The following is a 16656-nucleotide window of genomic DNA, read 5'->3' on the forward strand; positions in this document are numbered from 1 at the left end:
TCCAAAGGCACTGCAGCATGAGTTCAATTCCAGGCTAGGAAAGTGATCCACATAGTGTGGCAGACCTCTCCTGTTTTGCTCACTGCCCCCTGACTCAGCAATTTATTTCAATCTGCCTGTGCTGTTCCCTACTCTGTCTCTGGTGAATCCTCTCATTCCCTGTACCTCTGGCCTGTACCCCAGTTCTTGTGTGCATAAATAAATCTTAAAAAAAAAAAAAAAAAGACTTGAGTTTAAATAACTTATCCATAACTTCAAACAAATTATTTTAGAGCTCATCTGAATCAGTTTCACTTTAAAATCAAGGAAGAGAACAGTATTTATGTTCTCATTTTTTAACCAAAAAGTGTTTTCAACTTACAAAGGCAAGCAGGATAAAACGAATTAAAAGTTAGATGAACAAAATAATATCAATTTTGTGGTTAAAAAGGTGGAATTAGGGATAAGTTGATAAACCGCACATAGCGACATAGATTTTTTAACTGGATATACATCAAGTCAGGTTTTGACTCAAGCATTTTAAGCAGTTCAATACTAGATCAAAACAAAACATGATCTACTCCCAGAGCAAACATCTCACTGCTCTCAAATGTACAATAGTGATATTCTAAGCTTAGTGCAAGTGACTATAATTTAGTAAATAGCATTCTCAACACCAAAAACTTTAGAGTAAACATGAGTTCAAAAAGCTATCTATTTCTTATGATCCCACCTGACAGATGACATTAGGCTAAAGCGAAAGAAGTAAGAAATATGAGCCTTACCACAATGAATGATACTACAAAATAATGAAGTTAAGGAATGGAGTCTACTACTCAGAGTTAAGTATTAAACTTCTGAGAATAAGCTAAAGTAATTACTTCTGATGTAACTTTAAATGGCAGGTGGTAGTTTATGTATCTTCATAAATAAAGGCTCAACTAGTACTAACTTTAACAAAATGTTAAACTATACATTTAAGGAGAGAAAAACTAAGATTCATTAGGAAAATTCTGATGCACATCCATCTGAAACCTCTTTCATTTGTCTAGTGCTTGCCCTTCTTGGCTTAAGTTATCAGCAATTCCTGAAAATATCTACTCTGCAATTTGCTGGCAGATGCATCTCCTTAAAAAATAAAACTTATCAAGTTATATAACAAATTAATTTTAAAAAGTCAAGTGCATTAAAGGCTTATAAGCAAAAGTAACAAAATTTTTAGCTAGTTTTCCTTTCACTTACTTACACATCAATAGAGCACATAGATAACTATTTCTTCACTCATCAATTTTGGACATTTAAGTTTAAATTATTGAAACATTTTGAACTGGAAAATTTATGTCAATTTTGAAATATTAATGTATTTGGGGATAAAAACATGGAATACAGCTGTAATGCAATAAACAATTCTAGATAACTACTAAATGTATGTGAGAACATATTTGGAATTTTAAATAGCTAGACTAAAAAGTCATCCTTAAAAAAGTTTAAAAATACCCAGTAAAGTATCTTACTTTGCATATTACTATTCCTATAATTGGAAATCAGATTTTCTGATTATCTCTTCTATATTATGAAAAGTGGAAAGTCACTTACTAGATTAAAGAAAATGAAAATTGATGATTTCTAAATAAATTACCCACCTATGTTCCAACGCCTGTATTTTGCGTCATCAAATTGTTGTCTCAACACTAGGAAGTCTATGACATCAGGCATATCATGGTATCTAATTACAAATAGAAACAAACTGATTAGGTCACATAGCTAATAATATTTTAAAGATGTTCAAATTTATTTGAAATCTTGAAAAAACAATCTACAATAGTAAGAAACCATTGCCTCTTTCAATAGTCCTTACTTCATGGTAAATGATCCACCAGTCAGTTTACCAGTATCAGGATCTAAGAAAGCAAGTTTAAGGCAGCAAAGGGTAGGCAATCCCACTTCATATTTTATGCCAACTATTTTCATCAGTTCTTGTTCCTGAGGAAAACATAAATAAGAAACCGTCACAAAGTGTTAAACATAATTTAAAAAAACATTTCACTATTTGAATATTGATGGCGGTGATTACTGTGTGTGTATGTAAAAATTCAATTAGTTCTGTACTTAAGATGTGCACCTGATAGTATACATATTATATTAAGTCTCAAAAAAGGGGAAAACTTCACACAAATAAGTCTTCAAAACAGTTCCCAAAGACCTCTAAATAATTTTGGATAATCAGTGATAAATCTATACATAGTCATTGAATTCTGAAATATGAAGCTTACCTTGGGAACCAATATTGTGCAATTTTCAACTGTAATTACATTTCATCTCCAACTTTAAAGCTATAACAGAGAATTAACTTGTTTCTTAAAAATTAAACTACACCTACTCCTCCAGATTCCTTCTTTTTAAAAATTTCTCTTCATGATACAGTATTCTTTTTCAATTGAGGTCTAAATGCTATTATACTAGTTCCAGGTACACTAAGTAATGATGTGATATCATTTTGTATGGCAAAATGGTAGCAGTTTCTTATAATGAAAACAGTGAATTCAATTTAATTTTCTTCATACCCTCTAACAGCATCTTTTTGGTTATTAAATAATAAACACCATACCCGTAATTCCATTTTATGCCATGGTTGTTTTTTGGGATTGATACTATAAATTTTATTTTTCCGAGCCATTTCAACATATGCTTCATGTCCTTGTCGGAAATAATAAACCTAAAAAGTAAACAGAGTCACAGCTTAAAACTTAACTGTTTTCTTTAATCCAAGATGCAAAACTGCAAAGAAAATTTAATGTCCTTTGAACTAAAATAAACTCTAGTATTTGGTATCTTTAACTTCTTTTCTTCATGCTATCCTAATGTTAAAACCATAACCAAATGTTCCAAACAACATCACTTTGGATATATAATAAAATAAGCAGTTCTCCTTTGGTATCATTTCATTCTTGGATTCCAAATAAGTTAAAATATGATGTATAAGCAGCTAGGGATCAAGACGACTTTAACTGTTCACTATACATTTCCTGCAAGTGTTTTGCTCAAATGCATAAAAAGTTTATTTAAAATAACTCCTAACTATTATTCTATAGGATTGATACTTAAGTATAGAAAGTATGACACAAAGTGTTTCCTCCAGTATTGAAAAATAGTATGTTTTAAAAAAAAATGGTTGAAAATGCTACTTAGTTCTTAGTTACATTTTTGTATATCCATATCCTACTTACTTTCATTTTATTCATTATTATCTGAGATGTGAGAAACTTTATATAAAGTGACAGTGCTGAATAATGAGTTACCTGTTTTAATTTCTAATTTATTACTGTTAATCAACTGCATGCCAGATATCCCTGGCATTTATACATAAAATGAGGAGACATGAAGTCCTAAGTAGGAAATTTTCACTTAAAATCTCTCATTTTAATTTCAAATTCCTAAGTATGTAGTCTAAAATGATAGTAAATCACATTTTCTTAAAAAAATTTTTTTATCTTAACATTTATAAAAAGATAAATATACAAATTATGAACACTGAAGGTATTTAAAAACACTTATGAAATAAAATTGAATGAAAATAAAATGCCAACTTCCATTTATATAATTAAGTTCTTAAGCTAAAAGATTTAATGTATTTTAATTTGAAAAAGAAAACCTGCAATAAAAGCCTCATTAAAAATACATAGTAATTTTTAAAACGCCACCAAATTTCCATTGTCTCAAATTAGATTATCATTGGAGTTTTCCTAATTACACTGTTTTTGTATGAAGCTATAAACATTTAGATATGATACTTTATGAAAAGCTGCAGTACTGTTTCAAGAGCTACAAAATGTTTAAGGTTACTAGAAAGATACCAATATAGGAAACTTAAAGTTTTTAAAGTACCTCATCACCCATCTGTGGTACAAACGGACATCTTCGGGGAATAGTATCTGTAATCCATGTTGAAGGTAACCATTCTTCTAATGTCAATCCATTTTCTGTTAGTTCTCCTACAGCCAATCTCTAAGAATTTAGAACATTATAAAATAATATTATCATAAAAGCATTCCTCTATCAACCTACCTGTACAATAATTATGAAAATATAATCAAATATTTCATTTTTTTTTAAAAAAGGGAAAGGTATTTTTGAGCAAAAATGTATATTCTTTACATATCAAAAACCTTATTCTGTGAAGATGACAGTAATGGCTGCCAAATAAGATTTCAGCAAATCAAGCATAAAAATAGTACTAGATAAACCAAAATTCTGTGGACAATAGTTACAACAAAATTTGGTGATAAGGTATTTTCATAAACTCCAAAGTAAAAGCTCTGTGTAGCATCCTGTCATCACAAAATTCTCTCACTTTTTCAGTTTTATAAGTATTCCATGTAACAAATCAATACATTTGTTTTCTTTTTTAAAAATCCTAGTCATTTTAAGTTAGTTAGAACTAAACAAGATAATCTTACATGGACTAAGTAGTGTAAGATACAGAGGTTACTGTGCAGACTAGGCTTTTACTTCTGTATAACTCAACAACACAGTCCTCCTTTTATATTTTCTTTTTACCTTCTACCTCACCTTTTTAGAAGTAACCATTTCCCATTCTTGTCAAGATTATCTCACAATAATCTTCTAATCAAAAAAGCTTTTATTCAAACACAATATTGCCATGAGGTCTCTAACTTTTTGATTATCACAGATAAAATAGCTAGGCCTCTAACAAAGAAGACCTTTCCTATCTTGTCCACTGCTCCCCTCAGCAGCAGTCCATCTGTTCTGTATCCCATTCTCTCTCTGGTGAATCATCTCACTCTCCCCACCTCTGGACTATACCCCAGTTCTTGTATGCATAAATAATAATAAACCTTTTTCAAACAATAGTTAAGCCTCCACGAAAAGCTTTTTTAACTATTTGTCGCCCACGTGTGGCCAAAATGATCTTGAAGTTCTACCTTAAACTTTGAACAAATGAGCTTCCTAAGAGCTTTTGAAACCTAGTATTATTTATGACTACATAAATTTTATCTAATTTACTTAAAAATGTTTGGATTCAATGTTCGTAAACTAATCACAAATAGTTAAAATTCACTAAAAGGAAGCGATGTAAAGGGATATCTGAAAACACTGTTTGCAGCAAGCACAGTAGAGTGGATACTCAACATTAATCATCATTTTATTAACCACATCCTGCTGTCTCTCTGTCAAACAGAAGGATCACTGTGCTTGAAATGCAAAGTAGGGATAAAGGATGTGAAGATTTACTGTATGGGAGATGGAGTTATTAGAAAATTCTAGGCAGAAGAATACTAGAATCTGATATATTTCATTTTAAAAAAGATTTATTTATTTATGCACGTACAAGCCAGGGGTGCAGGGGGTGAGAGGATTCACCACAGAGTGGGGAACAGAATAGGCAGACTGACAGAACTATACTACTAAGGGGAGCAGTGGGCAAGACAGGAGAGATCTATTGCAATACCTCCTGGCCAGGAATTGAACTTATGCTACAGTGGCTGCAGACAGTTTCACAGTGCATGTCACCAGGGAGACCCAGATTTAATATATTTTAAAAGGATTACTCTGTATGCATCAGACCAGGGATATACAACTTACAACCTATAGTCAAAGTTTACCTGTTGTTTGCTTTTACAAGCAAAAATTTTATTGAAAGACAGATATATTCACTTCTTAAAGAATTGTCTATGACTATGATAGAATGGCAGAGCAGTTGACTTTATCCAGAGAACGTATATTAATTTCTACTTTAGAAACTATTCTTAGAAAAGGGTAGAAGTAGGAGAGATGGAAAGCTACTGCAGTAATGTAAATCACAGTTCATGGTGGCTCATATAATCATGATAGTGAAAGTAGTGGAAAGTCAAGTATTCAACATATTTAGAACATAGATAAATTTCCTGATGGACTGGTATTAGAATATGAGAGAAAAGGAAATTGATGATACCAGAATGCGGTCAAAACAACTATTAAGAAAAGTCACCACTGGGATGAAGAAAGCTGGAATGCAACAGGCTCGAGAGGAAAGCTTAGAAAATAAGTTTTGCTTATGCTCTGAGATTTTGTCATATGCCATCTGAACAGTGTTTATTACCACTTTTATATATTGAGGTTATGGGTTAAAGATTGTTTGGAAAAAGTGTCCCGTGACTTAAAAAAAAAAAAAAAAAGGGTGGGAGGAAGAAAGGCCTGAAAATTGTTCACAAAAAGAGACTATCTGTGTGAACAGTATAACACGATGGCATAGCAAGAATCATAAAGATAAATCTTATTACCCAGTAGATCCTGAAGAACCAAGAATTCTGGGTTATAGTAGATTTTTCTCACTCAGTACAACCATTTAGGAGGTGATGATGCACTGAATATTCCTCAAAATGTTCAGTCTCATGATTTGAAAAACAGGTAACTGACATCTTTCACTTTCTAGCTATGAAAAGTACTATAGGTCAACCTGAAATCTTATTTCTTCTGGAATCCTTACCTTGAAACTAATATAAGCTGTACCAACTCAATTTCTACAATATAATTAAAAATCAGTTTATCAATTAAGGATAATAAATCATTTGATATTTCTGTTTTTATTTGATTACTCATATGAGCACCTTATTTGCCACATAGTGTTTTTACAGTAAGTACTCCAATCTTAAACTTTTAGTTCACTGTATTGATTTATAAACCACAAGCATTTGAAAAAAACCTATTACTATGGATTCCAGCTTTCTTAACAGCATAAAGAATGTCAAATACGATTTGAAATGACATTATAAAATCTCTCAAAATTTTTTTAAAAACTATTTTTGATATCTACCTTAGTGGTATTTCTCTTAATTAACTTGAAGAGAATTAGTCACATAAAAACATTTTCATTTTTTAAGATGTACACTATCAAACACTTATAATGACCTGTTACTTTCCAACTTTATAACTGTGCATCAAAAGGGAAATACTATGTTTGAGTTAAGAAAATGATTAAATAATAAGAACAATTTCCTCTTACTGTTAATTCCTGATAGACTACACCAAACCATGTAAACAAAAGAACAATCTATAATATCCTAATTTCACAATATTTAAAATCGCTCCCACGTAAATTTACTAGTGGATATATCCTGTAACTATAAGTAAACAGTGAAATTAAAATATGCCAAGAGTTGATCAATAACTTTCTAGTTGATTGCATTTATTGTTGTTAGTACAAATAATGGAAAACATAGGTAGAACAATTATCAAATCAAGGCAGACCCTATAGAGTAAATTGTACTTTTGGGACAAAAGACATATCTTCTCACAGGGACATCATGCTACAAACCTCAAAAGCTCATCAAAACAATCTTGAAAAGTTTACCTTATTAGACATACGTATGACTGACTACATGGGTAATCAGTTTTCTTTAACCAATCTGTCTACTACAAAAAATAATGGATCAATCTACATTTATCACTGATAATGCAGAATAGAAAAATAGTGGGCAAATGTGTGGTATTCTTTTTAATATATCTTAGGTAAAGGCAAAGTAGTGACAAGAAGAGCAGGCTGTGAATCCAAATTAAAGTAACTGATTAAGTTGAAACAAGAATTCAACTGAGGCAGAGATGCATTCTTAAAAACTTTCAAAGCTCTCTATGGATTAAAAACTATAGTCTAGGCCCTCCCTGGTGGCGCAGCGGGTTAAAGCACTGCACTAAAAAGCTTAAGCCACTTCCACATGAGTTCGATTCCCGCCTGCCCTGGAGGTGACCACATGGCGTGGCAGACCTCTCCTGACCTGCCCACTGCTCCCCTCAGCAGTGTACTTCGTCGATCTGTCTGTTCTGCTCCCCACTCTGTCTATGGTGAATCCTCTCACCCTCTGCATCTCTGGCCTGTACCCCAGTTCTGTATGAATAAATGAATAAATCTTTTAAAAAAAAACCAAAAAACTATAGTCTGCCTGGTATTTAACTCTACAAAAGAACTTATATTTATTTCTAAAAATGGCAAAGCTTTTAAAAACAAAAAAAGATCCCTTTGTTTAAACAAATATGCCTTTCATTTAGTCTTTTGGTAAGTAGAATACACTGTCCCTTTCATTTACTTTATAGAGTTAAATAGTTCATATTTTAAAAGAATTCCAAATCCATAAGTACAGACAGATCTTATTTCTATAATACATATCTTTTATTTTCTCTGATCTGTCTCAACTTATCCACGGAGTAAAGATTTAACAATCAAACTAATAATACTACTGATCTAGGGAAATCATGCTCTGTAAATTAATGAAGACTTGTTACAACAGTATTTATCCCACTAAGATTCCTACATGCATATGGTCAGCTATAACAAATCTTTTTCCAGGCAATGTTCTCCCTATGTTTTCCATTATTTATAGTAATAACAATAAATGCAATTAGCAAAAAAGTAAAGCCAATTAAAAAAATCAATAGACTGCAGTTTTATAGCAATTTTCTATAAATAAATGAACACCACTGAATTCTCAAGAAAAATCTGCTATTGTAAGATTAAATGTTTCACATTTAGAATATGAGAATTCTACATTTCTGTACTGTCACATGGTAAAAACCTACAATTTGAGTAAACACATTTTAGCATAATTTACTACTGCATACATCTAAGATTTTTGTACTACTACTTGCTGGTATACCTCACTAATGTTTATGTTCAACTGCACTTTTTCACATGCAAGCTTTATATTTTCACAGAAAACATTAATTTATATTTCAAAAATTCTACCTTTTGTTTTCTTTCTTTGGGCTTCTTTTTCTTTGGTGATACTGGTCCATCTTTTTCTTCATTTACCTTCTTCCTTTCCTTTTTAATTTGTTTTTGCTTCTGTTTTTCAGATTCTTCTTCTTCATCTGAACTGCTTTCTGCTTTCTTGGTTTTATGTTTAGGAACTTTCTTTGGTGGCTGCAGATTAATTCCTGCATCTGCTGTCCAATCAGAATAATCACTGGAGTAGTCACTAAAAGAAAAAGTATTTAAAAAAAAAATTAACACTCACAAAAATATACTTTTAGACTTTGTATTATAACAATGTAAAGTAAAATCATAAGAGGAATGACAGAATAGTACATGCATACTAAATGAACTAAAAATATTTCTTTAGCTTTCAAATAACCAAATTATTTTCTCATAATTTTGTAGGTGTAAATTAAAAAAAAACTTTAAGATACTATAGTTTTAAAATAAAATACTGATATGAATACTACATTATGTTCAAAATATTGTAAGGCCTATAAAAAGAAGCAGGAAGGCACCATTTCTCATTTCCAGAGTCAGCGCAGGCTTGGATAGCACAGGAGGTTATCCAGGGTGGAGGAATATATTCCTTTTTTGAAGTGGAGTAGAAGCTCTCGGCAAGGTGAACTGCTATGAGGGAACATTGGTGCCTTCAGGGTAAATGGATACTGAACTGACAGTGTCAGAAGTATCCCTGCCCAGTGAGATTACCCCTGCAAACTTAACTCAGCAATTACCTATACCTAATGTCTGTCTTACAATTCCAAGAATGCCATGATTCAGATCATAGTATTTTATGAATCACTACTAATAATTTTGCTACTTTTTAAAAAAAGTTTACTTTAGCTGACTTAAGTTATATTGAACTGATGTCACACAATAAAATATCTTGTTTTAATTTTAGTACATAAGAGTAATTACTTGATTCTGTAGGTTTACAATAAAGTGCTTTAAAGGAATCAACGTTATCTATAGTATACTGTGCTAATATCAATGATCAGTTTGCTTATTAGATAAGTAATGTATGAACTAACTCCTCTAAAAATTTTACTGACAGGACTTATTTTTAATCTTATTCCATTTTCCATTACCACACCTCTCTCCAAACCCCCAAAGTCTTTGATAGGTATTTACCTTTACCTCACCAAAAATAAGCACCATATATAACAAATAAATAAGGTATTTACAAGTAAGATTTTATGACCTAATTTTTAAATTTGAAATGATTTTAATGAACTTAAAATATATTCAGACATATTGAATGCTTAGAAATCTATCTATAAAGCAAATACCTACTCAAGAATAAATAGGCTATTCTCAACTAAACGGCCTTTATTTATACAAACACCAGTTATGGTCACTATAACTGATACCTAGCAAATACTCATGGCCACCGTTCTCTTAAGCATTAAAAAAACTCTTACAGGGCCTTCCCTGGTGGCGCCACGGGTTAAAACACTGCACTAAGACGCTTAAGCCACTTCCGCCTGAGTTCGATCCCTGCCTGCCCCGGAGAAGATCCACATGGCGTGGCAGACCTCTCCTGACACGCCCGCTGCTTCCCTCAGCAGTGTACTTCGGCAGTAGGCCTGTTCTGCTCCCCACTCTGTCTCTGGTGAATCTTGTCACCGCCCCTGCACCTCTGGCCTGTACCCCAGTTTGTACGAATAAATAAATAAATCTTTAAAAAAAAACTCTTACAGAAGATCTACTGCCAATTACCTATAAATGTTAGAGTCTATGTCCTTTACTATAAATGACCTGGACTGCTGAAGCCATCACTGCTCATTCAATATAAAAAAAATCTTTAAGATCTGACAAACTCTATTTTTACTGCCAAGCCAAATGAATGTAAGATTTTCCATCATTGCTCTGTTCAAAATCAGAAAACTACCAGATATCAATCAAGGGTACTGGACTAGGACTCATTGTGTGTGAATAAAAAAGCTCATAATTCCAAAACTGGTAAAATGAATTATTAGAGCCTCTACCACTTTGGCACTTTTGGGGTAAAAGTAAAATAACTAAACATAATTATCACCCCACAAAGTTGTAATAACCTACTAAAAACTTCCATTAGGCCTGTAACACTGTGAATCACTAGCACAAGAAGTTGAAGCAAATTTTACTTAGTCAAATGAGCTGGGAATGACAGAATAAAGTATATTCTCATTGAAACAAACAGTGAATTTCAACAAATTAGGAATATATACTTAAGATTTTATAACTTTCATTAAATGCTTACATATTTCTCAAAGCCAGTCATGAAACTACTTGGTGGTTCAGTATTATAAACAGCATTCAGAAAAGAAAGAACAAATTAACCACAACAAGAAATTCAATCAAAAGGATCACTTTTGCGGACTTAGTTGCAATAATCACCTTTTTTTATCCCACTAGAGAAAATATGTCAGAAATAAAATCTCCCATAATCTGGACTACTACAAAGAATTTCTGAAGAAGGAACAACTTTTATTCCAAAGAGACTTTGAAATAAGTTGTTGGTAGAAATGAATCTTGAGGTTATATTTAGGGAAATATTTATTAAATTACCTAGGGAAATATTTATATTTAGGGAAATATTTATTAAATTACCTCGAACTGCCATCACTGTGCCATGCTCTCTCTTCCTCTTCCGAAGTTCCACCGCTGACAGCAACAACTTCACCCTCCTGTGTATTTGAATACATTTTTTATTGTGTAATTTTATAAAACAATATTCTGATTATTAAAAATAGCAGTAAGAACTAATAGTTCCGATCATATCATCATATTTAAATTAAAACTAGATTTAAATTAGTTGCAGACCTTAATTTTTATGTTAAAAAATCATAAAATGTATTTAATATTAAATGTATCTAAAGATGTAATTAATATTTATTATTACCAGATTCAGAACAATCTTTCAGATGGTTAATGTATCTAAATTGGATGATGCCAAATTCCAGAAACTCAAATTTGAAGCCTTTTTAAAAATTTAAGCTTTCTAGGCCCTCCCTGGTGGCGCAGCGGGTTAAAGCACTGCACTACGAAGCTTAGGCCACTTCCTCATGAGTTCAATTCCCGCCTGCCCCGGAGGAGTCCACATGGCCCGCCCGCTGCTCCCCTCAGCAGTGTACTTCGTTGATCTGCCTGTTCCGCTCCCTATTCTGTCTCTGGTGAATCCTCTCACCCTCCGCATCTCTGGCCTGTACCCCAGTTCTATATGAATAAATAAATAAATATTTAAAAAAAAATTTAAACTTTCTAATCTACAGATGACCTGAGAGGCTGAAATTTATAAACTTTTATTATTATTAAAACAGCTTTATACATGATACAGATAAGGGATATTTTCAAATTTGATATTATTTTATCCAGTGGTAAAGGATTAAAAACTGCAAAAACTGTTTCTCTTTAGTAAACATACATTAGCTAATGTAAAATATTACCTGGAAAGTATTTTACTTTACAAGAATTGTTCTTTTATTGGGGTGGGAGGGTGGGGGGTGCTACAAAATTTCTTCCTTGCTCCAAAAAGCTTTATGATTTAATAAAAATAGGAGCTAACATTAATCAAATTTTTGATAATGAGTGAAACTATTCTAAATACTTGGTGTATATTATCCTATGCTATCTTAACAAAACATTGATGGTTAAGGGGAGCAAATCATTTAAAGAAAAGAAGTCAAAGTTTAAGAAATTTGTCCAATGCAGTATAATTAACAAGTAATAAAATATGACTTAAACTCCAAAGCTTTAACACTCTCCCCATAAGAATGTTTCAGTGTTATTACTTATTGGGCACATTCAAATGATTATTCAAGAGAATACTGAGATGTTCCTTTATTAATTAAACAGTATATATGGGGAAAAAAGTTTTCCTTGATGATATCTTAATAATGAAGAAGTGTGAATTACATCAACTATTCCAGAGTTTAAGAAACTAATAAGCAAATATGAAAACATCAAAACCATTCAAGTTCAATAAATTTAATCTCTGGTTAATACAACTAAAATAATCTAATAAACTAGTGCTCTGATTACTTCCAGACCACAGTGTATATTTATTTAGTGCTTAAATGTCTAGCATTCTATAAAGATTTATACCAAAGTATAAAATATTTGAAACAAACAAAAAGGATTATTTCCATTAATAGTGTGCCCAAGATGATATTCTGTTCTCAATATATTCCTTAGAAATGTATTCAAATGCCCTAAAGATTAAGACATAAACAAACTTAGGTTTAAGACAAATGAAGGATTTAGTAGTATTTTCATGTATAATGGATAGATTTGAAAAGTTTCTAGTAAACTAAAAAATCATATTAAAATATTTTTAAAGACAATATTGAAAAGAACCATATCAAGTAAAATAAACTTGTACTTTATTGAGCCCACATGCCTTTATTTTGTGTGTACATCTATAATGCCATGTGCCAAGTTTATATAACTAGCATATTTTCTCTTTTTAAACAGCCACAGAAGAGTAACTACTAAATTGAGGTTAGAATACATTGTTTGAGTTAATATTATGTTGTCCATAGAGAATATACTCAGAGAAATCCCGTATGTCTAACATTGCAAAATAGAACATGGATTCTAAAATGTATAGTAATTAATATCTAAGATCACAGTCTCTGATCTAACTGGGGGAGCAAAGGGAGATCATTCTATGTGGAAATATCATTCACTTGTAACTGCAAACTGATTATCTATGCTGAAGGAGGTTACAGTTTAGTAGGGAAAATTATATTTATGGAAATAATTAAACATAATAATACATAAGGAATGTACTAAGAAAGTTATAAACTGTTGTAGAGATTAAAAACTAATCAAAATTGACAGATGTCTATTGACTAGTTATTGTAGTTACAGATTAGAGTTTCAGGGTACCATTTAAAAGGCCTGCTTTTATAGAGTTAAAAATAAAAACCAACCCAGGTTTAATCTCTGCTTTACCACTTAATAAGTAAATGTGTAATCTAAATATCTTTGAATCAAATCTCTCACTTATAAAACAGGAGCAATTGTATGTTTTGTGGATTTCAGATTATAAATATGTGAGCCATCCTTGTAACACATATAGTAGGCCTTGAATAAATGGAAGCTATCATTATTATTCTAAAACATAAAAATTGATTATTTCCATTATAGCTATATTCAATATATCAAAATATGTGAAAGTCATTAAAAAATTAAGTAACAATGTAAATAAATTTATGACTATGTTGAGAGCTTACATCTGATGAACTAGTGCCATTCTCTATCTCTTCTGATGGTCTAGGAGTCTCTTCCAATGCAGATCTTGTTCGGTAATTGTGTTGATTTCCCTGCTGCTTTTTGGATTCTCCAAGATCTAATAAATTCTCATGAGCATGATTCTAGAAAAAAGTAAATTTATTTGCAGTTTTCTTAAAAAGCATGTTTTTAAAGAAAATTTAAGTATTTTTAATTATAAAAATTGCAGTCCTATTTGTAATGCTATGTAAATTAAATTTAGTGCCAACACGAAAAATTACAAAGTAAATCACAGGTTTATTCGTTATAATGAAGTTCATTTGTTGAAAATATTGATACAAAGATTAAAGTAACAAACTATGCCTAACACTGAACCCTCCTATTCTCACACCAAATCTACAAAAACAGACAAGAGAACCATTTGTTATGAGGCATATATAACAAAGAGGCAAGCTAAAACCAAAATGATGATCACAATGTTATCCTGCCACAAAAATGCTAGAGTATCACAGGAGGCTAGCTGTCTCTTTTTTGCTGCAGGTAAAGTGGGAAGTCTGCAACAGATGAGAGAACAACTAGCATGAATATATACCAAAATAAAAGAAAACCAACTTTAAAATACTGAATTTAAAGGGAAAATACTGAAGCTCACCTTTTTAAAAAACAGTTGAATTTTAGATTTATGTACACACTGTAGCATAAAATAAATCATACAATAAGTTATGTACAAGAAAAAGCACTGTTTTTAAAGCACGGACAGAAAATAACATTGAGCCTAGAGTAATTGTCCTCACTCCTTTGATTCTATAATTAAACACGAATTTTTAAAAAAATTATCTAATAAACTCTGATTTAAAGGGGTCTCTAAATTCTGTGACAGATTTTTTGATCAAACTGTTCCTATTAAAAAGTATTGATGCAGTAACCCTACCTCCCCAACCCTGTAAGTGCACACACATACACACATATCTTCTCCTTTTCGTCACTGTTTCATTATCATTAACCTTCATTGCTATCATTAACTACTTTATCACTACCCAACTTAAATGGCCATTTTAAAGAAACAACTCTGAGACTGTTTAGTGTTAGGGAAACTACTCATTTAGCTTTCTGAGATTCCTGGGTGGATATGGTACCTTTGTCAGCTCCAGCATCCTTTTGGTTCCCTGCTTTGTCAACTGTGTCTCCCTTTAAGCACAAATAGCAAAATGATGTAAAAAAGGATAATCACAAAAGCTCTCAATGTAACATGGACTTTCCAGGAATCATCAATAGTAACATCGTCAAATTTCAAGACGACAGGGTTATGTTCCAGTTTTTGTCAAACTAGTGATAAAACTCCTTTGAGTTATTAAACTTGGCAAGCTGTGTTTGCTCTGTGACAATCCAACACAGGGATAATGCCAGCACTTATTTGTATGGATGGCTCAGGATAATCACCTGAGTGGTGAAGCAGCAGCTTACACTAGTGGGTTATTTTTCACCAGACATGCTGACAGGAATACCTGATAAACATTTTATAAAGCCCACAGCGTCCCCAAGAAGATTTACTGGAAGTTTCATTTGAAACTTTGGTGTATTTCAGACTTAACTTCAGCTGTAAGGGTGACTGGGGCAATTGTGGCCACCATGCCAAGTTTGAGAACACCACTCTCCACTGGCCCACAGGGATACTACAAATACCACCAATTTTGTTGATGTCCTGGAGGGATAAATGCAAGGGTTTATCAGATGAATGAATTGGTGGCAAGACACAATCCACAATGTCAATCAGTGTGGTTACACTGGCATTGTAATCTTTACAAGTAATTTTTCATTCCTTGAACCAAGGCATATTAGTACTTGGAATGAATTAGGACACTCATTTCAACCAGAAATTGGCACAAATGTTATTATATTAGGATTACAGCCAACTTTCTTAGTGTAGGTGCTGATTAGTGACTTCCCCATAACTACTGGCTGTAGAGTGGCTCAGTGGAATACACTTTGTTAACACAAACTAAAACGTCTAACAGTAAGTTCCTGTTAATTTAAGGTGATTTACTTTTTCTTTTCAGAAACTTTCAAGATAGTCCTTTGTTTTAGATGTTCTCAAATTTCATTATAATACACTTAGGTTTTAATTCTTCTATTTCCTTCTTTATTCCGTTTAGCTATAATATGCATGTACCTGAATAAGCTAATTCTAGAGATTTTGGTTCACTATTTCTTCAGCTCTCTCTTCCCCAACTCCCTCTCTACACACACAATGAAATACATATATTTCCCTTAGTGCCCCACAATTTAGCCCTTTTTATTCAATTGTGGAAATGTGACTTTCTAGCTTACTAACTCATTTTTCAGTTTTTTCTTTTATTCAATCTATCCACTGAGCTCTCTATATTAATAACAATGTTTTTATACTAATATTTCCGATAGGATTTTTTCTAAAAATGCTTATATGTTTCCTATATACTATCTTGAATATCTTTTCTACGCATCCTATTAGTTTGTTTCCCTATATAAGCTATGTCTGTCCACTTGCACTGTGGCTTTTTCTTCTCTATCATGTTCTAGCTTCACAAATATACTGGGTGGTAATTTTGCACTGAAGGAGTAAAAAAAGGGCAAAAACCTAGGTTTGCTTTATACTTATAAAGAAAGGATTGTGTAGATATAAGGGAAGGGTCAGAGTTATATTCTAGACCTGTAATAAAACAGTATGAATTTAA

The 16656-nt window shown here is 32.0% G+C and overlaps 1 protein-coding gene across 1 annotated transcript in view; it reads right to left on the reverse strand.

Moving 5' to 3' along the window:
- Nucleotides 1-16656, reverse strand: part of PHIP (pleckstrin homology domain interacting protein) — a 113200-nt gene that overhangs the window by 25020 nt on the left and 71524 nt on the right. The window contains exons 20-26 of the mRNA XM_012730986.1: nt 13948-14088; nt 11321-11397; nt 8717-8948; nt 3865-3984; nt 2588-2695; nt 1838-1962; nt 1623-1705 (exon numbers count right to left, since the gene is read on the reverse strand). Coding sequence (XP_012586440.1) covers nt 1623-1705; nt 1838-1962; nt 2588-2695; nt 3865-3984; nt 8717-8948; nt 11321-11397; nt 13948-14088 — 886 coding nt within the window. The remainder of the gene's footprint in view (nt 1-1622; nt 1706-1837; nt 1963-2587; nt 2696-3864; nt 3985-8716; nt 8949-11320; nt 11398-13947; nt 14089-16656) is intronic.

The sequence above is a fragment of the Condylura cristata genome, unplaced genomic scaffold, assembly GCF_000260355.1.
Source record: "Condylura cristata isolate star-nosed mole 26May11 unplaced genomic scaffold, ConCri1.0 scaffold00001, whole genome shotgun sequence".
NCBI classification, from domain to species: Eukaryota; Metazoa; Chordata; class Mammalia; order Eulipotyphla; family Talpidae; genus Condylura; species Condylura cristata.